Source organism: Sceloporus occidentalis, unplaced genomic scaffold (genome assembly GCF_023333645.1).
Source record: "Sceloporus occidentalis isolate IW3139 unplaced genomic scaffold, rSceOcc1.0.p SCAF_119, whole genome shotgun sequence".
NCBI classification, from domain to species: Eukaryota; Metazoa; Chordata; class Lepidosauria; order Squamata; family Phrynosomatidae; genus Sceloporus; species Sceloporus occidentalis.
Genome location: NW_028317099.1, coordinates 1430171 through 1456089, shown reverse-complemented (window position 1 = coordinate 1456089; position 25919 = coordinate 1430171). Strand labels below are relative to the sequence as shown.

The following is a 25919-nucleotide window of genomic DNA, read 5'->3' as shown; positions in this document are numbered from 1 at the left end:
GATAGTGAGAAGGGGCAGGGGGGGTAGATAGTGAGAAGGGGAAGAGGGGGTAGATAGTGAGAAGGGGCAGTGAGGAGGGGCAGATGGGATAGATAGTGAGAAAGGGGGAGAGGGGAGTACATAGTGAGAAGGGGCAGATAAGAAGGGGAGGGGCAGATGGGGAGAGGGGGTAGTGTGAATGCGTAAGAGAATGAATTAATGTGTGGATGAATTGTGTGAATGCGTACGAGAATGAATTAATAAATATGTGGATGAATTGTGTGAATACGTACGACAATGAATGAATTGCTTGAATGATTTGTGAGACTGCATTAATGAATATGTGCAAATGATTTGTGTGAATGAGTGAGTAACTGTTAGGGGACAAAGTTGGCTCAGGCTGGGCTGTAATATGTGTGTAATCTGGGTGCTGATCAGGTTCTATGTGGGCAATGTGGACACCAGGGCTGGCTTTGGGGTGTGCAACCTGTGATCTATGCCTGTAATTTAGGGGTTATCTATACCTTTAATGCTGAGTTTATATGTGAATTCCAATTGATGTATACCTGCAAAGCTGGGTGTATGTTATTCTGTTGATCTGTATTTGGTATGCTCTGTTTCCAGACATTATTATTGTATACCTACAAATAGAGGGTTTGTATATCTGATTCTGTTTATTTGAGCTATACCTTCAACACTGAGTTAACATGTTATTTTCAATTGATCTATACCTGCAAATCTTGGTTTTTGTGTTGATTCTGTTGATCTATACCTGCTATGTTTCCATACATCATTTATGCATACCTCCAAATATAGGGTTTGTATGTGATCTACACATCCAAGTGCTGTATCTATATATGCACTTCAGAGGACAAAACATTCTAGGCCCAGAAATCAGTGAGAGTAAAAGTATTGTGTTATTTACTCTATTTCAACCTGCGTACCTTATTAAAAATTGTGGCTTCAGGGGTCCCATGTATGATGACTTTAGTCACATTGCTCCGCCTAGAGGATTGGCTGAGCGCCGCAATTCAGTTGGGGTGGTCTGAGTTTCTTCCATGCTGTGCTGTGCTGTTCATCTGTGACTGACAGACTCACTTGTCATGAGGGTGATCTGACCAGCCAAGGCCCAAGGAGTGCCACACTGCCACTAGTTTTTTTTCTAAGTACCACCTAAACGGTCAAAGATTAGTTACTGTTTTGAATCTTTCATTAACCCCTTAATGACAACTGACGGTCCGGGCACGTCACCTGAAAACGAAGGGTTAACGGCAATTGACGTGCCAGGACCATCATGACTTTTAACGGGTGCAGAAAGCGATCTACGTTCGCTTTCTGCACCCAAACGGTGTTCCTGTAATGCCTTGACCTCGAGGCATTCAGCAACACCGTGATCGGCACCAGGGGCCATGTCTGGCCCCTCCCTGGGGCGTCAATGTCCTCCATACATTGTATGGCGGCGGACGCCCGTTTTAAAAACATTTAGGACAAAAGGTACAAAAAATAAAATCAGCCTTTGTCACGAAGGGGTTAAAGATATAGCGATTTATAAATTGCATGACGTTATGATTCATTTATTATATATTTATGTAATGCTAATTGATTACAGTGATAAAAGCATGCTGAAATATGACTAATAGACAACAAGAAATGGTATATTAAATTTGTCAGAATTTCGTTTAACAAAAAATAAATAAATAAAAATGGGCTGCTCAGTCTTAAATGTCCGGCCGTATTTTTTGACCCAGTCCGGACCTGCTTGCTGGTATTGGGTTGGACCTCCTTTTGCCTTCATTCTTCAAGGCATACTTTCTACAAGGAGCTGGAAACATTCTTCAGAGATTTTGGTCCATATGGACATGATGGCATCACGTGGTTGCTGCAAATTTGTGGCCTGCACATCCATGATGTGAATCTCCCATTCCACCACACCCCAAAGGTGCTTTATTGGATTGAGATCTGGTGACTGTGGAGGCCATTGGAGTACAGGGAACTCATGTTCAATAAACCAGTTTGAGATGATGTGAGTTTTGTCACTTGGTGGATTATCCTGCTGGAAGTAGCCATCAGAAGATGGGTACGCTATGGTCATAAAGGGATGGACATGGTCAGCAACAATACTCAGATAGGCTGTTGCGTTTAAACAATGCTGAATTGGTACTAAGGGGCTATTACACCACCAGCCTGAACCGTTGATACAAGACAGGATGGATCCATGCTTCGAAAATGAAGTATATGCCCTACTTTTTTAGTGTGCATATTTATTTGGTACGTGAATTTTATCACAGGGGCAATATTTCTTACTTTAACTTGTTCTGCACCACATGTTTTAGACTATATTAAATATTTCCATGTCCATAAAGATCTAAAGTACATTTGCATTGATTGAAAGGCTTTCTACTTCACTGGATCACACATTGGTGTTTATTTATTGGTTTTATTTAAGTTTTACAAGTAACCCTACAACATTTTAACTGTGTATATTGTGAATTATTGGAAGACATTAGAGATTGCTATAGGAGGCTGTGTTTCACGTGTAGCAAGTATATTTGCATATAATTGTGTGTACTACGGAGGTACCTTAGGGATCAGTATTGCTCTATAATCCATAATATTTTCATAAGTGATATTAAAGTCTTAAACGTCTTAATTGTAATGTATGCTTTTTTGCAGATGATACAAAGGTATGCATCAGGGTAGACTTTCTGGATGGAACAAGCCAAATGGCAAGTGATTAAAATAAATCACCGGCTAGAAGTACAGAGTAGACCAAGCCACTCTAACACCAGATGGGTATACATAATTAAATAAAACCTTTTTTGCCAACTACAAGGTGTTTTTTCTGCCCCTTTGTTTGGTTAACTTACTCTAAACAGTCTACTGTTTCTCCCTCCCGTGATGCTACTCTGTGAGCCTCTGTGAATTTCTATGGGGGCACCCTTTCTGGACAGAGTCTACAGGGGCTTTAAAGCCTAAACACACACCACTGCCATCACCTATAGATGTTATTATAAAATGTATTTCCTTTGCTGCTAAAGACTATATTGGGAGGAGTATATACTCACTTAACTGGAGTGGTGAGCAACTTTATTTGTGATATATTGGGAGGAGAGCTTGCCTGCAGCAACTGTTTCAATCAAAGATGACTTCCAGATATTTAACTACCAGTATTCAATGGACATGCAAGCAGAAACAGTGACAGAAGTAATAAAAAAAATATTCACTACCAATGTGGCTTTCCATAATACCACATGGTCACCAAAAAATGTGAAAAAGCATATACCAAAAATGTATAAATATAAAATGAAAGGTGTTATAACAAAATATTCACATCACCCCATTCCCCTCACCTAAAACAGCTATGAAAAATATTTTCACAAAAAGGGCCTGTTTCAATTTTGGTGCAAAACTATCCCAAAACTTGCCAAACCTATGCATATTGTTACCTTGTCATTCCGGCTCTTCCGCGGGCAGGGGAGCTGAGATGCACCCTGTGCGTTAAGCCCCCTTCTTGTTCTGTCTGCGGGAGCTGCCGTCGGGGCCGTCCTTCTGCTAGACGCGCGTCCCCGCAAAAATCGGGGAATCTTGACGGGCGGGAGCCTCAACGTCATTTATCTCTTTTACTCCTCCCCCTAATTAGGTGGGTAGGAGGATCTAGTAGTGTGGAGGGATATTTAAACCCTCAGTTGGCATTACACAGTGGCAGTGACACAAATGGGCATTGGTGTGTTTGTGTAGCAATCGACAATCTGACAATCGATCTGGGAAGGGTTATAAAGCCATTCCCAAACAAATTAATGTCCATCATTCTGCAGTGAGAAAGATTATTTAAAAATGGAAAACACTTGACAGCTGCCAATCTTCCCAGGGGTGGACATCCCAGCAAATTCACCTCAAGCTCAGACTGTGTAATTGCAAAACACCCAAGAATTACATTTCAGACTCTGCATCAGACAACAAATTCCGGAATTAAAAATTCCCCCAGTTTCCGTCCGAACTAAATGGGCAGGAAACATAAGTTATTGCCTGAAAACAAACAGGCCAAAAATGAAACAAAATATGTGTCCGAATTGCTTTTGGCCCATTTGCCGTTTCCGTTCGAAATTTGCAGGATCTTTCACTTCCACTCTCTGAATGTCTTCCTACCTTTTTGAAGGTCCGTGTCTCACATCTTCTTGTCCATAATGGAGGAGCTTATGGTGACATCCTATGCCCCAATTGGAGGATCGAGGGAGAGGACGTCATCGAAGCACCATCATTTTTGCGCAACTGCACAGAAGAGTGCATTGCAATTCTACTATCAGCCTATAGATGAATATACTTTATATCTATTTGTTTGGACCGCCTTGGTTAGTGTGGGGGTAGAAGGTGAAACTACATCAGGACAGTATCTTTTGTGTGTCATGGGTTTGGTTTTATAAAGTAAAATAGACTCCAAATATCTGCAAAGGAAGTATACTGATAACAAAATAAACCACACATTTGTAGAAACATAAAATCCATTTAGTTATGCCAAATATTTGAGACTGTTTCCTATTGAGATTGTCATTCAGGGTCCGCCAATATATTTACGTAAATGCAAAAGTTTTCCCAAGAAAACCACAGAATTCACCCTACCTCTCAACATTCAAAAAAACATCTCAAATTTACTTCTTCAGAGAAGCATAACATTTTAGCTGCTAGAACGTACTTGTCACTGATACAACCACCACACTACCTCTCACACTTTCTCTGTGCCTTATGTTTGTCACCCCATTCCCTCAAGATTGTAAGCTTGTGAGCAGGGCTCTCTCCTCCTAATGTATCGGTTTGTCTTAGTCTGTCAATTCTCGTCTTGTCATACCCCTTGAATATATGTATTGTATTAAGCGCTGCATAAATTGGTGGCGCTATATAAAAAAAGATGATAATAATAATAATGTATATTATATTATATTCCAGTGAATCATATATAAATTACACCTATTAACTGTCACAACCCTGGGTTGCAAAGATCTGTTTGTTTTTTTAGAGTTAACCCGCGGGTGGTGGGGTACAGACCAGGGGTGGTTTGGAGAGGGAGAGGAACCCTAGTTTCTATGACTTCCAGGAGAGCGGGGTTTAGCCACCACGGTTATGGAACGCACACCTGGCTATATCGGGGTCTGTCCCGGGGACGCTCGGGGTCCCAACAGCGGATCGTGTTGTTTTTTGGACAGAATATTCTAGGGACCCTGAGCTATCCATCAGTAACCCGGGATTGCCGCTGCTCCCTCGGGATCATCCCAAAAACAACAGTTTGGTGTTATATCGCCTTTGCTGAGCTTGGTGGCCTGAGTAGGGCGCCAGGCTGTCTGGGCAGGGCATTGATATGTTAATATGATTATGATCCTTTCATTGTTAGAGCGGTGTATACAAGGCTGTGTGTTTCTCAATAAACACTGTTGTTCTTCACCTGGACATTAGTCTTGTCTAATGCTTCAGGGACCCGCTATATCACTCATTGTCTTTTTCAGGACAATTACAGCACCGTATTTTGCTACATCTCGGCAGTCTACGGTGCTACTACACTGAGGATACAGAGCCGGTTCCCGATCCATTCCTCGTAGTATCGTATAGTGCTGGAAGCGGTTAACCCTTGCAGTTCCGGGAGAAAGCAATACGAACAGCTGACTGGGCGTACCCAATCAGTGTACAGGGCATCCGGTACATTTTATGCACCCACATTTTGTCCATACCACTATTTTTATCATATAAAAAAATGATAGAATAGTTTTTTGTTAAAAAAAGGACTTTCACTTTTATTTGAAATCTTTTATCTTTTACTCTACAAAAACTAATGAAAAAAACCTGCTAAGTAGATACTATTTGTCCTGAGTTTATAAATACCCAATGTTTTTATGTTTTTTTGCTTTTTTCTGCAAGTTATTGGGCAATAAGTACAACTAGCGTTTTGCTATTACAAAACCATTTTTTCCCGAAATCTGGGGGTCCAAAATTTCAGGTATGTTTGAGGCCGGCCAATACAATTTACCCCATCAAACCATATATTTTTGAAAACTAGACACCCCAGGGTTTTTCAAATGCTGGTATTTTAACCCTTTCCATGCACTGATTATACCATCAGCCTTTGTCAAACTTTATGGTAGTAATGTCTTTTGTATTGTTTCCACACATAATGTACCTCAGGTGTGAATTTACCGCTCCTGGTATATGTCGTAACACCCCAATATGTGTTCTGCTGAGTACAGCGATACCCCCATGCATGGGTTTGTTCAGTCTGTGCCCATGTCCCATATTTGGGACATCTTTGAAGCCGGCTAATTTGATTTACTCCATCAAATCATAATTTTTTAAAACTAGGCACCCCATGGGCATTTAAAATGCCAATATATATATATGGACTTTTTTGACATGTTACTATTTTTTTTATTTTACTAATCACATTGTGATTAGTGAGCTGGGCTCCATTGACCTGCATGGTTGAATGCAAACCCTATGAACTCATTGATGTGAAAGTTGGCCCCGCCACAAGGCGATCGGGGTAGGGGGCTGTGTTACTGACATGCCTCGATATTGAGGCATGTCAGTAACACTGATTATGCTTAGGAAGCGATTGCGGACGCCAAACTGATCCTAAAAGAAGGCGGTGGCTATTTTTTTCGTGGGAGGGCTTTCCTTTTATAATCCACGGCCAGCTTCACTTGTGAGGCTTCTGTGGATCCTGCAAAGCCGCCGATCATGGCGAAAAGTGGCATTGCAGCTAATCAACGGCAGCTTTGTGAAGGGGTCAATAAGTACAGAATCGTGGTCCAAAACGTAATCAAAAGCCTGGTTTGGTAGCCAGGACAGGTAGTCAGATGAGCCGGGTTCAGGAATACGAAGATCAGCGAAGTTGGTATTAGACTTGTGCGTTTTCGTTGTTCAGCCCGAATACCGAAGAAACAAACATGGCGGCGGCAAAACATATACGAAGACACACAAGCAATCTTTGTGTTTGTTTACTAATCTCCCTGGTCCCTTCCCCATCTAGCCTACCTTATCTACGCAGCATCGCAGAGGTTAACTCATTGGTTGATGGCAGAGGAGGCCCATGCCCGCGACCAATAGAGTTGCTCGTACGGACCTTTAAAATCCTGCTGCGTAGTGCATACCGCATTAACCCCGTATTAACGCCTTCTACAAAAAACGGCAAAAACGAAGGAAAAAAACACAAACACGAAGAATGTACATGAATATTCGCCCGAACAGAACACAGGAACAGTCGAATATGCATGAAATACGAAGATTTTCTCCATATGAAGACGAACATGAAGAGTTGGCTGGCGTCCAAGTCTAGTTGGTATACAATAGCCAGAGATCAGGAGCCAGGAGAGAAGCCAGATCATGCAAAGAAATACAGGATACAAAAAAATGCACTTGGAAGAAGGAACAGACACAAGGGCAAAGAGGAAATGGAACTGGCTACTGAAATAGCCTGAAAGGAGTTTCCTGATAGCAGCCAGGTGGGTAACTATGGTACTTAAGAGGCAGTTAGTTAGACATCAGCTGAGTCAGTCTTGACACAGGGAATGCAAAACTGCTTGTTAGCAATCAGCTGGTTCAGCCTGACACAGGGAGGAAAGGCTTCTCGTTTAAAATCATAGAACCGTGACACTTGGGAAAGAATCTAATAGGCTAACCAGTTGGCCTCTTCAGACCCTTTATTCAATGTAAACTGAGTTAACTGCTTTTTTTCTTCTCAGTGAAAAGGGTCCCAACACTTCTGAATCTTTCCACATACGCATTTTAGGAATAAGAATATGCAGTAGAAACCGAAAAATATATGCAGGAATTCTCAGTTACACCATAAGATAAAATTTGAGACCACTTTAATGATTAAATGAAAAGTGATGTTTCTGTCTTCTAAGGTATATGTGAAGCATACCGTTTGCCTCACTAATAACTGTTGTTCAGTGAAAGAAATGGTGCTTCAGTCAGAAGACCGTTCTCCACTTCTGGCATGCAGCAGCCAGAGTATGCAGAGTTTCCTGTTAAATTACTCATAAGGAAAATGTCTGGTCAAAATAAGTTCATAATACAGCTACATCTTTTTAAACTCCTCTTCCACTGGGTTTCAAGTTTATGAATCCATGTTGTTTTCTTATTGGCATTTGCCTTTGTATGAAAAACCTATTCCAGATACGTGCAAGTCCCACATAAAATTGCTATTACTAATTTTTTTTTTAACATTTGTGCCTTTGAGCACCGCAGGTGAAATCTGATCCTGTTTTAGAGGAATGGGAGATAGGAGCCATACCTGCCTTGATAATCTGGGGAGGAGGCATGTGACCTGCTGTTCTGTGGAAGATGGGTTTCTTGGGGTCCACCAGGAGCCTATAATATCCAGCAACCAAACAGGCAAAGCTGGTAGCCTCAGGCCAATCCATAAGCAACACAAGTGACTAGAAGAAAAAAATAGACAAATGACCAGATTAAGTTAAATTACTTTCTTAGGTCACTTTACTCATTTAGAGGATGCAAATAAAACATATTTGCTATTCAGTTGACTTATTCATATGGGAATTATATGTCATCACCCACTTCTTTTCGGTTATACATTAGCATTTTGAACATTTAATTCTGATATAGTATGGATCACCATACCTTTTTTATGATTCATCAGCTGACTAAATTTGCTTGTGTCATCAGCTGCCTCTATTTGTAGTCTCTTTCTGGGTGTCCTCCTATTCAATCTAATCAAATAATAAAATCTAAATCAAAACTTTTCATTTCTCCCACCCTCATCTGTCTCTACCCCCGAACTCGCTCCAATAACTCAACCATCATGCTTACATCTCAGCAAAATGTCCTGAGAATACCTGTTACTCTGGTCATTCCTACACCTGCGATTCAATCATTCAATTCGAAACATTGGGGATCACATAGCATAAATGTTATTAGCTGCTACTAATAGTAAATATGAATTATCCCCCTACACATTCTTTTAGGCGGCTAGGGGGTGTGTTAGATTAAACAATTTTATAACTGGAGTTATTACATGGACCACCTTGTATGCATTTGCATCTGTCTTTAAGATATGTCACTGTCTAGTTTGTGTTTAATTGTTACTTCCCTAATTTCTTTACCACTATTGCATATTCACCATTGTTGTCTGCGTGAGGAGATTAGCGTGATGCTGTTATTGTCTGTGTAATATACTGTTATTGTGTTATGAGCTAATTGTATTCATCTGTTCTGGCTTCTTCTGGTAGGTCACTTTCACTGGCAATGTGGTTTTATAAACCGTGTTCCATTCCAATAAAATGTGTTTTACTTTCCATCCTGACTAGTGTGTTGTGTCGCAACTGGTGGTATGCTTCTTTGGGAGACATTCACTGCAACGTCATATTTGACTTTGGGAACAGCAGTGGCTAACCACTTGTAGCTGTCTTAGACTGTAAAAAGGGTGACAATGACATGCCAGGGACTCTATACCCGGTTCCTGTTATAGTGAACAAATAAATACTGCACATGAGTGACTATTATTAAAATTGCTGTTATTACCGTATTTGCTCGATTATAAGACGAGGTTTTTTTCAGAGCAAATGCTCTGAAAAATACCCCTCGTCTTCTAATCGGGGTCGTCTTCTAATCAGACCTCAAATAGAGTCTGATTAGGAGACTAAGATCCAGATCCCCCGCACCGCTGCAGGGGACCTGGATCCTCCTGTCTCACCCCCCCCCCCATCATACACACTTACCGGTGCTTCCTGCTGTATTGCCGGGGCAGCGGGTTGACGTCTACGCGATCCGCGTAGACAACGTCCGCTGCAGCCGGAAGGAGGTGTGGCTAGCAGCGGGGGTTGTCTGCGTCCGTCGCGCAAACCTTCCCCGACTGTCAGAGATCAGAGTTCCCCGCACCGGTGCGGGGAACTCTGATCTCTGACAGCCGGGGAAAGTATACGCGACGGACGGATACAAACCCCCGCTGCCAACTCCACCTCCTTCCGGCTGCAGCAGAAGGCGACGTCAACCCGCTGCCCCGGCTGGAAGCACCGGTAAGAGAGGGCTGAGAGGGGAGAGTGTGTGTGTGTGTGTGTGTTAGTTAAATGGGGGTATAGGGTGTGTGTGTGTGTGTGTGTTAAATGGGGGCATAGGGCATTTCTGGAGTGGCGTTAAGGGGGCATTTAATAGAGCACTCTGCCTCCTGAAATGCCTTATACACCTATATGCCACTCTGCCCCATAATATGCATTTTAACCCCCTAAATGCCAGAGTGGCATATAGGGGTATAAGGCATTTCTGGAGGCAGAGTGCTCTATACAATGCCTTTTAACTCCCTTAATGCCACTCTGCCTCCTGAAATGCCTTATACCTCCCTATATGCCACTCTGCCCCATAATATGCATTTTAACCCCCTAAATGCCAGAATGGGATATAGGGGTATAAGGCATTTCTGGAGGCAGAGTGGCACATAGGGGGTCAAAAGGCATACCATGGGGCACAGTGGCATATAGAGGGTTAAAAGGCATATCATGGGCCACAGTGCCATATTGGAGTGGCAAGCCTGGGGGCAGATGTGCGTAACTGGGGGACAGGTTGGAAAATACAAGAAATAAAAACAAAAAAAATATTTTTCTCAATCATAGCTTTTATTAAAAAAAATAGTTTACATGAATTAACATTTACTGGTAAAACTTTTTTCCTTTAGGGTCGTCTTATATTCAGGCTTTTTCTTTTTTTTCCTAAGTTAATATTCAGATTTTGGGGGGTCGTCTTATAATCAGGGTCGTCTTATAATCGAGCAAATACGGTATATATTCATTTCAGATCCTGGATATGTTTTTTAGGTATATTTGTATAGTTGGTTGTAGCTATGTCCCACACCCAGTAACTATACTCCCTTATTCCCTTGAGCCCCTTGGTGTCTATGTGACCACCTCTGTGGGAGAATAGACAATGTCCCTGTGTCCCATCTGTCCATGTTTGAATGTATTGGCCACTTTGAAGGGTTTTGCGTCTTGTCTTTTTACCTATGGTGGCTCTGCATTTTGTATATAAAAACTCAGTGTTTTTTCACCCAATAAATGTTAGTCTATTTTGCATCAGATTGAGTATTGTTACTCTGGTGCTTCATTCAGAGACTATTGCCCGAAAGAATACCTTATTCCCAAAGATCTGAGCGGCTACCATTCTGTAGTGTGAGAAAGGCAGCAACAATGGTTAGTGATGTCCCGGTAGACCCATGGTTCCAGTTACAAACACATTTCCAAATTTAAGTGATGGTGCATAATTTTAGGAGCTATGGTGGTTTGAATCAGTCTCTAGTGGTAGCACACCTAATAGTTTCACCACCAGGTGGCTTTTAGGTTACATTCTACCTCACCATGGAGATGACACCTCACTGGTTCCTGCGTCACCTGCGGCTCAAAACACCCCGGCAGTGTTCCAGAGTTTCGTGAATGATATTTTTCATGACATGCTGTTATCCCATGTGATGGTCTATCTCGATGACATTCTCATTTACTCAAAAAATTTGAAAGAACATCGGCAACACGTCTGTCAAGTATTACAAAGGTTAATTTGTGCTTCGAACTCGCACTTCTCAACTTTAGCAAATAATGAATGTTCCATTCATTATTTGCTAAAGTTGAGAAGTGCGAGTTCGATTGTGACAAGGTGAAGTTTTTAGGATACATTCTATCTGCTGGACAATTAGAGATGGATCCTGACAAACTAACGGCCATCAAAGACTGGGAGGAGCCTTCGGATATTAAGGGTATTCAGCGATTTGTAGGCTTCGCCAATTATTATCATCGCTTCATTCGGAACTTCTCTCAGATTATCGCTCCAATCATTGCGCTGACTAGAAAAGGGTCAAATCCTAAATCTTGGACCCCTGAAGCAAGTAAGGCCTTTGAAAGACTAAAATTGGCCTTTACTACAGCACCTATCTTAAAACGCCCCAATCCTGATTTACCATTTATCTTGGAAGTTGACGCGTCAGAAACCGGGGCTGGAGCTATTTTGTCTCAACGAGATCAGATTTCTAACCGCCTTCATCCTTGTTCCTATTTTTCTAAGACTTTTTCGTCGGCTGAACAAAATTACGATATAGGGAACCGAGAATTACTGGCTATTAACTTAGCGTTGGAAGAATGGCGACATCTGCTTGAAGGGACTGTAACTCCCGTTACTATACTTACCGACCACAAAATCCTAGTGTATATAGAAAAAGCCAAACGACTCAATCCTCGACAAGCTCGATGGGCATTACTTTTTACACGGTTTAATTTTTCTATTTCCTTTCGACCGGGTTCAAAGAATACTAAGGCCGATGCACTGTCTAGACAGCATGAGGCGTCTAATGTGGAAACTTCTGTCGAACCGATTGTACCGCCTACAAAGATAATTGCCACCATACACAGTACCCTCATGTGGCACATTTCTAAATCTCAGACGCCCCGTCCCCGAGGGCAAATTCCACCTCCTGGGAGACTTTATGTGCAACCACGCTTTCGTAAAGCTGTTCTGTCCTGGGGTCATGCTTCTCCGGTAGCTGGTCATCGGGGAACTCGGAATGTAAAATTTCTTCTGGAGAGGAACTTCTGGTGGCCTACTATGAATCATGACATATCTGACTTTGTACAAGCATGTACTGTATGCGGTCATAATAAGATACCGCATACTCGACCAGCGGCGTTATTATGTCCGTTACCTGTCCCAGACCGACCATGGTAGCACTTAGCCATGGACTTTGTTACGGACCTACCTCCTTCTCGTGGACCTACAACTATTTTAGTAGTGGTAGATTTGTTTAGCAAACAAGCACATTTTATCGCTCTCGCTAAACTTCCGTCGGCCAGTACATTAGCTGACATCTTCATGAAGGAAATCATAAGACTTCACGGGGTTCCTCAAATAATTATTTCTGATAGAGGTTCACAGTTTATCTCGAAGTTCTGGAGAGCAATGTGTAGACTTATAGGAATTGAGTTAAATTTTTCTTCCTCCCACCATCCACAATCCAATGGTCAAGCAGAGAGAACGAATCAAGTCCTTAAACAATACCTGAGAATGTATGTGTCAGAGGACCAGTCTGATTGGTCAACGCTTTTGTATCTTGCCGAATGGTCATACAACAGCTCATATCACGAGTCACTACAGATGTCTCCGTTTAAAGCGGTTCATGGTTATGAACAGTCACTGTGGCCTCAAGAAACCAGTACCACGGGGGTTCCAGTAGCCGAGGCCCAATTCCAGGTCTTACGTGACCATTGGGCACTTATTTCAGAACAGTTAAAGCAAACTAAAAGGTTGCAAAAGAAAACAGCTGATAAGTATCGATCTGCAGGACCGGTGCTCAACCCCGGGGACTATGTGTGGCTTTCCACAAAGTATCTTCATCTCCAACAACCTGCCAGAACCCTTGGCCCTAAATATATTGGTCCATATAAAATTAGGACACAGATTAACAGAGTTACCTATTCGCTTGTGCTTCCCAAGACGCTGCGCATTCATAATGCATTTCATGTTTCTTTATTAAAGCCAGTAATTAAAAATCAATACTCCTCTACGGTTTATACTCCCGATCCTGTAATGGTTCCAGGCGAAGAAGAATACAAGGTACAGACCATCCTAGACTCTAGAAAGAAACAAGGGAGGCTCCAATATTTTATTAGATGGAAGGGATATGGTCCTGAGGAGAGTTCTTGGGTTCTTGCTTCGGATGTCCATGCTCCAGCCAAGATTCGTTCTTTTCATAAAAAATTCCCTCTGAAGCCGGCTTCTGATCGCCAGGATGGCTCTTGTGGACAGGGGGGTACTGTTACCTCGCCGGCGGATCCGCGGTGTCCTCGTGCAGGGGAGCCGAGACGCAGCTCCCGGCTCGTCCCGCTCGCGGGAAACGCGGCGAGGTCCGTCCTGCCACGGGATGCGCGCCCCGTGTGGATCGAGAGATCTAGACGGGACGCGCGTCGAGACGTCATGAGAGCATGCGCGAACGGCTATCTCATGAATATTCATGAGGGGCTTAAAGGGACCTTTTATCTTTTTTCCTCCTCCCCCTTAATTAGGTGGGTAGGAGGATCTAGGGATGGTGGGATATTTAAACCCTCAGTTTAGAGCTATCCCTTGCCTGCGATATAGAGCCTTTATTGCCTACACTAGCGTTTCTGAATCTTATTTGCCTTTTTGTTGCCTGAACTCTGCTTGAACCTGACCACCCGTTGTTTGCCGCCTGCCTTTACCTTAACTCAGCTTGTACCTGACTATCCGTTGTTTGCTGCCTCCCCTGACCTCTGCTCGTGACCCCGACTATCCGTGTTTGCTGCCTGTCCTGACCTCTGCTCGTGACCCCGACTATCCGATTGTCTGCTCCTAGTACCATCTGTTTGTTCCTGCATTGCTCGTCATCACCGCTTGGGGCGCCTTTCAGCGTACTGCAGCGTGGATCCACAGCCTGAACCACCGTTAGTGACACTCTCCTAGATTATCCCTTGGTACTGCGGTGCAGACCCTCTTGCAGCAGGGTTACGATCCAGATCCCCCGCAGCGCTGCAGGGGACCCGGATTCTCCACTCCGACAGCCAGTGGTCGTCTGCACGATGCACGTAGAGAACCTCCGCTGCCGGCCCTTGCGCTGGGCTTCTATGGATCCCCTCTTGTTGCGAATCGCGTAGAGCTCTACAAGCTGCCCGGACTAAGCACCGGGGACTCAGAAGCACCGGTAAGTGTGTGGGGGGGCATACACAGGAGGATCCAGGTCCCCTGCAGCGCTGCAGGGGATCTGGATCTTAGTCTCATAGTCAGACCTATTTGAGGTCTGATTATAAGACGACCCCGATTATAAGACGAGGGGTCTTATAATCGAGCAAATACGGTATTTGGGTTGATAGGGTAAATTTAATTGGCTGGCTTTAAAGATGTCCCAAATAGAACATGGGAACAAAATGACCAGATTTGGAAAAATGGTTTTGAAGTAGCAATATGCCTCTTGCACTTATTGCCCTATAACTTGCAAAAAACTTGGATATTTCTAAACTCAGGACAAATCTATTCAGCATGTTTTTTATTAGCTTTTGTACATAAGTAAAATTATTTTCAAATAAAAGTAATTTTTTCACTATATTTGTTTATAGTAAAATAAATGATACCATTATTTTTATTGTATCAAAAAGAAGACGAAGAAGCCCTTCCTGTCCTAAAAAAAAACTATATAATTTGTGGGGGTACAGTAAATGAGAAGAAAATTACAGCTAAACACAAACACAGCAGAAATGATAAAACAGCCATTGTCATGAAGGGTACAAAAACTAAAAATCGGCCAGTCACAAAGGGGTTAAAATAGTAGACAGAAATAAATAGTGAACAAAACAATTAACAAAATAAGTCAACAACCTGGCTCAGGTACTACTAACCATAGTCAATTTGTCATGTAGCGTGCTGAAAGAGATGAATGTTGACCTCTCTCTCTCTCTCTCGGCTCATCTCTTGTGTCACATCCTCAACCAAAGGGAGTCCTTAACCTCCATAATCATGAGGAGAGTTACTTCAGAAAGACATCAGGAGATTAGGCAGCCAAATGCATGGCTGAAGTGGAGGAGAGGATGGCCAGACGGTCGGAGGAGATTTTATACTAGGAAAGGGGGGGAGGTAAATACTTTCCTATAGAAAGGAAGTGCTTTAGTTAGTAACCAGTTGGGTGGATCTGGTTACTAATGATATTGAGGCATGTAGCAACACAACCCTCCGAAGAGCAACCACAAGTGCCATCATGTAAATGAAAAAAATGTTTTTTTTTAAAAAAAATATATACGGTAACATGTAAAAATCCCCACTGTCACTAAAAAAAAAATTATGGTTTTAATGAGCAAGTCCTACAATACTTTATCTACACAAAAATTCCCGCATGGAAAGAGTTAAAATATTGGCATTATAAATGCCCATAGGGTGTCTAGTTTAAAAAAATGTTTTGATGGGGTAAATTGAATTGGCCGGGTTCAAAGATGGGGGCAGTAGGATCAGATGTCTAAATTGCAAAAAAAACACACACCTCACAAAGGTGGCCTTTTAACTCCTACATAACCCAACAAACCCATTCATGTGGGGTATCATTGTGCTCAGGAGATGTTACTGAACACATATTGGGGTGTTTGACATGGACATATACCAGGAGCGGTAAATTTATACCTGAAGTACTACGTGAAAAAAATACAAAAAAAAATTACTACCATAAAGTTTGACAAAGGCTGGTGGTAAAATTAGTGCATGGAAAGGGTTAAAATACCAGCATTTCAAATACCTTGGGGTGTCTAGTTGTCAAAAATATTTGGTTTGATGTGGTAAATTGCATTGGCCGGCTTCAAAGATACCCGAAATAGGGTATGTGGGCAGACTTTTTGACATGTCAAAATTCCAATTTGAACAATGCACACCTCTCAAAAAGGGCCTTTTAGTCGCCGAACAACCTAACAAACCCATGCATGTGGGGTATCACTGCGCTCAGGAGATGTTGCTGAACATATATTGGGGTGTTGCTTGGCAGTGACATATACCAGGAGCTGTAAATTTATACCTGGAATACAATTTTTTTTTACTACCATAAAGTTTGACAAAGGCTGATGGTAGAACTAGTGGATGGAAATGGTTAAAATACCAGCATTTGAAATACCTTGGGGTGTCTAGTTTTTAAAAATATACGGTTTGATGGGGTAAATTTTATTGGCGGGCTTCAAAGATAACCGAAATAGCACATGGGGCAGAATGACCAGCTTTGGGGAAAAAACGGTTTTGAAATAGCAAAACGCTACTGGTAGTTATTGCCCCATAACGTGCAGAAAAAAGCAAAAAAACATAAAAACATATTTTATCATTTTTTTATAGTAAATTATATGATATGGTAAAATAATGTATCTAAAGAAAGCCCTATTTGTCCTGAAAAAAACCCAATTTATAATATGTGTGGGAGCACGAAATGAGAAAGAAGCAAATCACAGCTAAACAGCAACACTGAAAAATGGCAAACAGTCTCTTAATGGCTAATTTATGAAGAAACTTATGAGCATCCACAAACAAATTTGTTTAGTATTTTTACTCCTGGGTGGTCCTCATTTATCTCTCCCTGTCTCCCTACAATGAACACATAACAAGAGTCCACAAAATGCTATCATCGACTCTGGGGCCAGTGACTGTTTCTTGGACTACGATTTAGCAAAAAAATTTAACATACCCACACGACCCAAGAGGGAACCCCTCACGATACTTCTCGTTGATGGCAGCAACATCAATTCTGAACCTGTTACCACGGAGACAACACCTATTACTGTATGCATTGGAGAGAAGCATAAAGAGATGCTTAGTTTTAATTTGGTCCGATCACCTTTATTTCCTTTGATCCTTGGACTTCCCTGGCTGAAACTTCACAACCCCACCATAAAATGGGCTACGGGACGTGTTACTTTTGCATCTCCACACTGTAAAGACCCCTATTTCTTCCATACGTTTCTACCCTTCATGCCACATCCTCTGAGACCCCCGAGATACGATACCCTACCGAGCTTTCAGTAAAGTCTTTGACAAACAAGAGGCTAATAAACTACCTCGTGCACCGTCCGTACGACTGTCCTATAGACCTACTTCCTGGGCCCCATATACTCCCTCTCTGAACGCATATTAAAGACACTAAAGACTTACATTGAAGATAATTTAAGAAATTGATTCATCAGACCATCCACTTCTCCTGCCAAAGCTGGCAAATTTTTGTTGGGAAGAAGGACGAAGGGCTTCATCCAAGTGTGGATTACAGGGAACTCAAGAAGGTCACTATCAAAAATAAGTACCCTCTGCCTTTAATTTTGAAATTAACGGACAGACTTAGAGACGCACGAATATACACAAAACTTGACTCACATGGTGCATATAATTTGGTTCCGGTGAAAAATGGACACGAATGGAAAACGGCTTTCCGATCACGGTATGGTCACTTTGAATATCAAGTCATGCCGTTCGGGCTCTGCAACGCTCCTGCCACTTTTCAGCACTTCCTCAATTACGTGTTCCGGGATATGTTGGACTCTTTTGTAGTGGTTTATCTCGATGACATCCTGGTCTACTCACCATCTCTTACCATTCATCGTGAACATGTGGAACGTGTCCTTTCCTGTCTCCGGCAACATGGACTCTATGCTAAATTAGAGAAGTGTATTTTTGAAACCACCTTTGTCGAGTTCTTGGGATTTGTGTTAAATCCAGGCAGCATCAAGATGGATCCTAAAAAGGTATCAGCCATCTCGGACTGGCCCATTCCTACCTCCGTTAAAGCCATACAGAAATTTGTGGGTTTTTCTATAGGAAATTCATGAAAGGCTTCTCCAGGCTCATCGCTCCCATCACTCAGTTAACCAAGACACATGTAGCGTTTGTTTGGTCTCCTCAAGCACCGCAAGCTTTTGATGAATTAAAGCAACGTTTCACTTCGGCCCCTATTCTCGTCCTACCCAACACTAAAAAAAAAAACATTTTTGTGGAAGTAGATGCCTCAGAGACTGCATCAGGTGCTATCCTGTCCCAACGACAAGGTGATGGAGGGACGCTTCATCCTGTGTCTTTCTTCTCCAGATGATTCTCCCCAGCAGAGATTAATTGCAGTGTGGGGGACAGAGAACTATTGGCCATAAAAATGGTGTCATCTTCTGGAAGGGGCTAACCATCCGATGTTCGTCTTCGGCAAAAATAAATCTTGGTATTCCGCGAATATTCTCCTGTTCCCGTCTTCTCTTGGGGCGAATATTCGTGGACATTCTTCGCGTTGGTTTTTTCTTCGTTTTTCCATTTTTTATAAGGGGTTAATACGGGGTTAACGCGTACCGCAGCAGCTCTGGCGCCAGGAGTTTAATTGTCCGTGTGAGCAAATCTATTGGTCGCTAGCAGGGAGCTCCCTGCTGGTGACCAATAGAGTTGCTTGTACAGACTTTTGGGGAAACTCTTGCTGCTGGATGGTGGACTTTCCTGTGCCTGGTTTTATGCTAATTACCTTGTACATGCTTTTGTACATTTCATCTGTTGTAAGTGCAATACCTTACCTTATCCAATTAACTGAGTGATACTGTGCCATTGCTCCTGTGTTTTTATATTTTTTAGCTGTGAAGAATTTAAGAATATTTTATGATGAGCTCTTTTATGTCCTTGGAAATGTGAGTGCATTACTTACCTGCAATACTGCTAAGCCCCATTTGCATAGGAAGTTACACTATTTTTTGTCAAAAATCTTTTTCCCCTATGTGGATGTGCGCCCCATCCGGAAGAGTTGTATAAATAGTTCAGGATCAGTGGAATTGTCTCTCGTTGGTCCATGAAACATATTATCAGCAAAGACTGTAATCGTCATTTTTAAAAACCTTAACATTAATGTTCCTAAAAGAGCACGAATGTAGGATTTTGAGGAGAGAATGGCTAAGGTTATATTGAATAGTAGTGAAGAGAGTTGGTAGCATGTGATGACGTAGCACATAGCCACCGCTGTGTACTGCGATCGTGGCTGGTGCCTACTCATGGGGAACCACGGACAAAGATCCTGGAGGCGCGGTGAGACTATTGTGAGTACCCTGTCGAAGCTTCGGTCACGGGAGCGGAATGCTCGCCGGACCCACCAAGCATCTTCCCCCATGTCTGCATAGGGAGGGAGGATGGAGGAGGGAGGGAAAGAAGGAATTTAAAACTCACCCTCATGCTGCCAGTCCTCTCCCTCTCCCATGCCGGTTAACCCCTCCAGTGAGACACCCAGCAGACGAAATGGACGGAACCATCTTGACTAGCTATCAGAACAGAATAGCATGAAAATAGCGGAAAAGACACCCAACATGTTTTCTCCTCAAGCTGTGGCAAATATCTATACATTTTTATGTATTTTGTTAGCTCAAGCTATTGATCCTCTACTTGATAAATTTCAACTTAAACAAATAAACACCTATCTTACCAGGCTACTGAAGTAATAAAAATTAATTAAGACACAAAAGGAAATATCTGCTCTTATACACATTAAACCCTTTATTCAATATGCTATAGAGTTTTAATATTTATTGAGTAAGAGCTCCTTGAAGATATTGGAACTGTAGTCCTGGGGGACTTTCCAAACATTTTGAACCTTATCTTGCGCTTGAGAAATTGTAATATATACTCGAGAAATATATATCTAAACTATATAGAACTCTTTTTCCCTGAAACCTTAAATGGTCTCTTATGAGGATCTATTTAAATAGATCAGAAAATAAAATAGGAGGGGAATTCCAGGTAGCCAGTTCTGGAGTAATAGAGCTGAGAGTGGATCCTTTTTTATTTAAATGTTTGCATTTTTTTTTAATACATCAAAGGCTATATCCCATAAATTCTTAATTTTCCTGCATTTCCACCACATACGTATATAGTTGTCTTCAGCCGAACTACATCTCTAACATAGGTTAGAATGGTGAGGATAGATATGGGCCAGCCGGTTGGGCGTTAAATACCAAATATTACACATTTCAAAACGTGTTTCATTTAGTGACATATCTCTTGCAATCTTAGTTATATCATTAAAAGCTTTATTCCAGTCATTTTTTTTCCACAGATTTTCCCATTTTTTTTATGTATTTATGTTTTTTCTCCTCTATTATCAGTTTGGAGGGCGTCAATAAATCTAGATGCACATTTTTTTATTTTGTTTTAATAATGAAGTTGCTTTTATATTTATCATTATATTTATATTTATCCATGGGTTTTTAGAAAGTTTTTCACTACATTATCATCCGATAATTTAAATTCTGCTTTTAATTGAGCAAAGGGCTTAACTGTATTGTTGCAAAGTAAATCTCTAATATATGTTATTCCCTGTTTTTTTGTAAATGTAGCCATGTGGGGATTAGCTGTTTCAGGATCAAATTATCGCTATCTATACTTTTTTATTTATGTTTTCTCCAACAGTAAAGTTTGGATCACCCCGACCACAGGATTCCTCTTCTATTTTATATCACGCTTCCTACTTGAAGTCATCTAGCTGCATCCTTAGAACGTGGAGAAGAGTGTATGCTTCAAAATATTGTTTAAGAATTGGAATTCCCGCCCCGCCTTTTGAAGCCTTGTGTGCTAGTACATTTATGCTAGGGACTTTCCCTTTCCATATAAAGTTATTAAAACTAGCTTGGATCATAGCTAACCAACTGGATGGTATTGTTAATGGGATTAATCTGAATAAGTATGTCCATTAAGGTAATAATTATGATTTTAAAGTATTTATTCTTCCCCACCCAGAAATACCCACTTGTCTCCACTCTTTTAGCATTTTGTTAGTATATCTTATCAGGCTTAAAAAGTTTACCTCCATGATCTTATCTATTGTTTTGGGAATCTTAGATAGGTTATTTCTTTTTTTAGATCATTAAATTGATATTTTTCTTTAATTAATCCTTTTGTAGCATTATCTATATTCCTATATTGTACCATTGATTTCTGAGTGTTCAGTTTATAATTAGAAAGTCATTAAGCTTGTTAAGGAGGTTAGTGTGTCAGTTATATTTATAATAATATCATCAAGCCGCAGAATTTATAGTTTCTTTAATGCTAAATGGAACCTAATTTAGGCTGAAAGACGTATTTGCTCGATTATAAGACAAGGTTTTTTTCAGAGCAAATGCTCTGAAAAATACCCCTTGTCTTATAATCGAGGTCATCTTATAATTAGACCTCAAATCGAGGTCTGACTATGAGACTAAGATCCAGATCCCCCGCAGCGCTGCAGGGGACCTGGATCCTCCTGTCTGGTAACCTTCCGCTGCTGGTGCTTCTGACTCCCTGGTGTGTAGTCGGGGCAGCAGGTAGACATCTGTGCGGTTTGCAACTTACGCTGCAGCCGGAAGGAGGTGCCATTAGCAGCGGGGGTTGTCTGAGTCCTTCGCGCAGACCCTATATATATATATTTTTACGATAGTAAAAGTCTATTGCTTGCTCACTGTCACTATGTTTTTGCGTATTTGGTGACACTACATATTTGTCACGTTCTACCCAGGCTGCGGAGCTGCATATCTCTGTCTTGCTTCAGTTTCTCTGTTTTGCTTCAATCCATTCCTGGATTTCCTTATGCTCTGTTCTGATTTTCCATTCCTTGCTTCTAGTTCTGCTCTTTGCTTCAGCTCTGTTTCCTTTATAGGTGTGCCCCACCCGTTATGTTTGTCTCAGTCTTCAGTCTAAAGGTATGTCTCCCCGATGTGAGTTTAGATTTCATGTTTGGTTTGTTTAGTACCTCTGTATGCAGGGTTTAGTGTTAGGACCCACCGTAAATTGGAGTACTTTGGCATAGTGGTGGGCTAAGCATACTATGGCCATAAGATGTGACGGAATCTCCAGTTGTTATCTTGTAGTCCTAGGCTAGTCCTGTTTGGTCCAGTCTTGTCAGCTCTGTGCCTTGTTGTCCTGTCCTGTATCCCCGGTAGAGGGGTGTCCTGTCCTGTTCATGTCGGATCTTGAGTATTCCTTGTCTTGTTCCCTGTTGTGCCCTGTATTATGTATATCATGTCTGGTTATGTTTCTTGCTTGATCTCCCTTCCCTTGCTCTTTGCTCTGTCCCCCTTGCTTGCTATGTTTCTCCTGTACTCTGCTTAGCTTCCATACTCTCAGCTTGCAGCATCCTGCACATGATTCCAGTGCTATGTCTCATGCCTGCTCCAGGGTGCCTGCAGGATACCTCCAAGTTCTGCTCTGTTCTGTCATCATCCGCTGTTATGTCAGGGTGCTGGTATGTGGCTGCACAACCCTAGATGCCCACCGGAAGAGTGCTATCGCCCTGCACCAGGCCCTGTCCAACTCTGCTACTGCACCGTAACTCCTGAACACAATCTTTGGACGTTCTGGGTCTTTATAGTTGTCTGTATGGACCCGGTTCCGTGACAATATTTTTCTTTGGGTTTTTTTGTGATTTAGGATATGTTGTGTTCACATAAATTTCATATAATCTTTTCCTCATGATTTAGAATTTTTTGTATGATGAAACACAACGAACATATTTTTTTTATTTAATCTTAAGTATCTTTTTTTCTTCCCTTTTAATTCAGTAATATTCCTTTTATCACACTCACATTTATCACCTACACTGTGTTATTCTGGATCTAGTAATATATTCTTTATCACACTCATATTTTTTTGTTTGTTTTTTTCCCTCCTGTTTAGGAAATGTTATCTTCACTTATACTTTTTTACTTCTTGGTATCACTGTAAGGTCCTGAGTCAGGCGGCTACCATGACCCAGAGCGCCCAAAGATGGTGTGCAGGGGTTACTGCGCAGAAGCGGAGTGGTCAGGTCCTGATGCAGGGCGACCGCACCCTCCAGGGTGCTGAGCACCAAGGGTTATTCAGCCACATACCAGCACCCCGACATGCAGGCACCCTGGAGCAGGTATGATACACAGCACTAGAATCATGTGCAGGATGCTGCAGGCTGGGAGTAGGGAAGCTAAGTAGAGTACAGGAGAAACATAGCAAGCAAGGGGGACAGAGCGAGCAAGGGGGACAGAGCAAGGAGCAAGGGACAGTGAGACCAAGCAAACATAACCAGACAAGACATACATGATACAGGGCATAATACAGGACAGGGAACAAGGCAAGGAACACAGGGGAGTGAGAAGCCAGAATCCTCGGACGCTTCTCCTTTAAGCAAGGATAGGACTTTTTACTGGGACATGGGGAGAACCAAAATCCTCTGATGCTTCAGGGAAAGGAGGGCAAGGTACATAAGAGACAGACAAACATCAATACAGGACTAGCCTAGGACTATAAGATAACAATTGGAGATTTCGTCACATCATATGGCCATAGTATGCTTAGCCCACCACTACGCCAAAGTACTCCAATGGCGGTGGGTCTGCCTACAGAGGTACTAAACAAACTAAACATGAAACCCAAACACATATCAGAGAGACATACCTGTAGACTGCAGACTGAGACAAACAGAACACACAGGTGGAAACAGAGCTAACGCAAAGAGCAAGACTGGAATCAAGGAATCAGAGGTACAGGACAGAGCATAGAGAAATCCAGGAATGGATTACTGCAAAGGGAGAACTGTAGCAAGGACTAGGGACATGTTAGCAAGGACTAGGGAAACTAAAGACATGCAGCTCCGCAGCCCGTTACTCATAACGATAATCGCATTAATCACAATGAGCATACTTAATTTTCTTGATTTTAAATTATAATGCATTATTTTTTTTCAATTTAGAAAATCTTGAACTATAATTTATCACTTACAAGGTATATTTTTTTTCTCACACTCACTTAATATTCACATTTTTTTAAATTTATAATCTATAGTTTTACTTTTTTTTTTGTGATTGGACTGTTTTGCGGGTCTCCAATAGAGTCGGCACCTACACATGACTCAGCCTTAATCACTTGACGAGGGAAGAACCGCATAGATTATACACATGGGAAAGTCGAAAATATGGAATGGATTTGATGAATGTTTGTCTTTGTTTTGGTGGTAATATGAGCTCTCAAGGTGGAGAGAAAGCGAAGCTGTATCAATTATATGACACTTAGATTTGCATCTATAAATTGCCAAGGATTAAATTCTCCATATAAAAGGGCCATATTAATACAATATGCTAATTTCGAGAACAAGTAGATATATGTTTTTTGTAGGAAACACATTGGAAAGCGGGAACTCCTTACCATTGGACATATATCCTATTGTCCCAGTGATTTTTATTAGTGACAAAGTTAAATTTGAAGCGTTGCATTCAGGGTGTGATTATGAAGGCAGATGTAAATATGAAATTTAAATGAACACCATTTTGTATTAAATATACATGTTGTTGTAGACACTTTTGCCAACGTAGACAAGTCTTGTTAATGATTTCTTTCTCATTCTTAAGTAACGAGATAACATATGTTTACCTGTCTGGATGCTAGGAAGATATTTACTCTTGTGTAAATAGGAACTTTTTACCTTAGTCTATGTTTGATGTGGATTAGTTGTACCCACTATATGCTGAGTGTTACATTTTTCTTTGTGAATGGTTTTGTAGCAGTCCCCCTGTAATAGTATTTAAACCTGCTCGCAACAATGAATAAATTGAGAAGTGACTGAGAACGAACACCTTGTGTGTGTCTGAATTATTTACTTCTCCCAGATATCTGCGCTTGCCACTCTGAAGGTTCTGCAGATTTACTCAAGAGCTCCCGGGAGGCTTTCGGCTCAAGATAGGCGTCCCCCATAAGAGAAGGGTTGAAACATTTTCAGCAGATATGTAGTTCTTAGATGCAAATCAAATGATGTGACCTACACTCTTGTTAACATATATGCACCAAATGTGTCTGCAGTAAAATTATTTTGGGAAAATATTTGATAGAGCCCAAGAAATTGCAAAAAGTTTCATTTTGATTGGTGGAGATTAGTATTCAATATGTAAATCTAGAGAAAAGTATGATGCATGGACTGCATCCAGACGCAAAAATAAAATCTAAATCATTTTCTTTATGCCTTGCACGTAATAAACTATTTATCTGGATAATGCACAATCCATCTTCGAAAGGTTTTACATATTACTCTTAACTCCATCAATCATACTCTAGAATTGATATGTTTTGTTGGATAATAAGTCTATAGAAATTTGCAACTCTGCATCAATAGAAAATCTGACCATGCACCAATCTTTATTAAGATAAAGAACAATGAGGAGTTTAAAATAAGATCAAAATGGAGATTGAATGAATCTATATTACTCTTCTCAACATTTAGGAAGCAACTTATTAATTTAGATAATAATTTAAATAATGACAATGGGACAGGTTTAGATGCAAAAGCATAACGCTTTTAAATGTACTATGCAGAGTTATCTTATAAAACAGGGTGCAATTATCAAGAAATCGAGGAGACCGATTCTTACAGACTTGTATATCAGATTGGCAGAATTAGAAGCCAGTCACAAATTAAATCCAACAGTTTCGATATC

The 25919-nt window shown here is 41.3% G+C and overlaps 1 protein-coding gene across 1 annotated transcript in view; it reads right to left on the bottom strand.

Annotated features, from left to right (window-relative positions):
- The window catches only part of LOC149282318 (FERM and PDZ domain-containing protein 3-like), a 216976-nt gene that overhangs the window by 15079 nt on the left and 175978 nt on the right, over positions 1-25919 (bottom strand). Inside the window, exon 12 of the mRNA XM_089498372.1 lies at positions 8258-8402. Within this exon, the coding sequence (XP_089354498.1) occupies positions 8258-8402 (145 nt within the window). The remainder of the gene's footprint in view (positions 1-8257; positions 8403-25919) is intronic.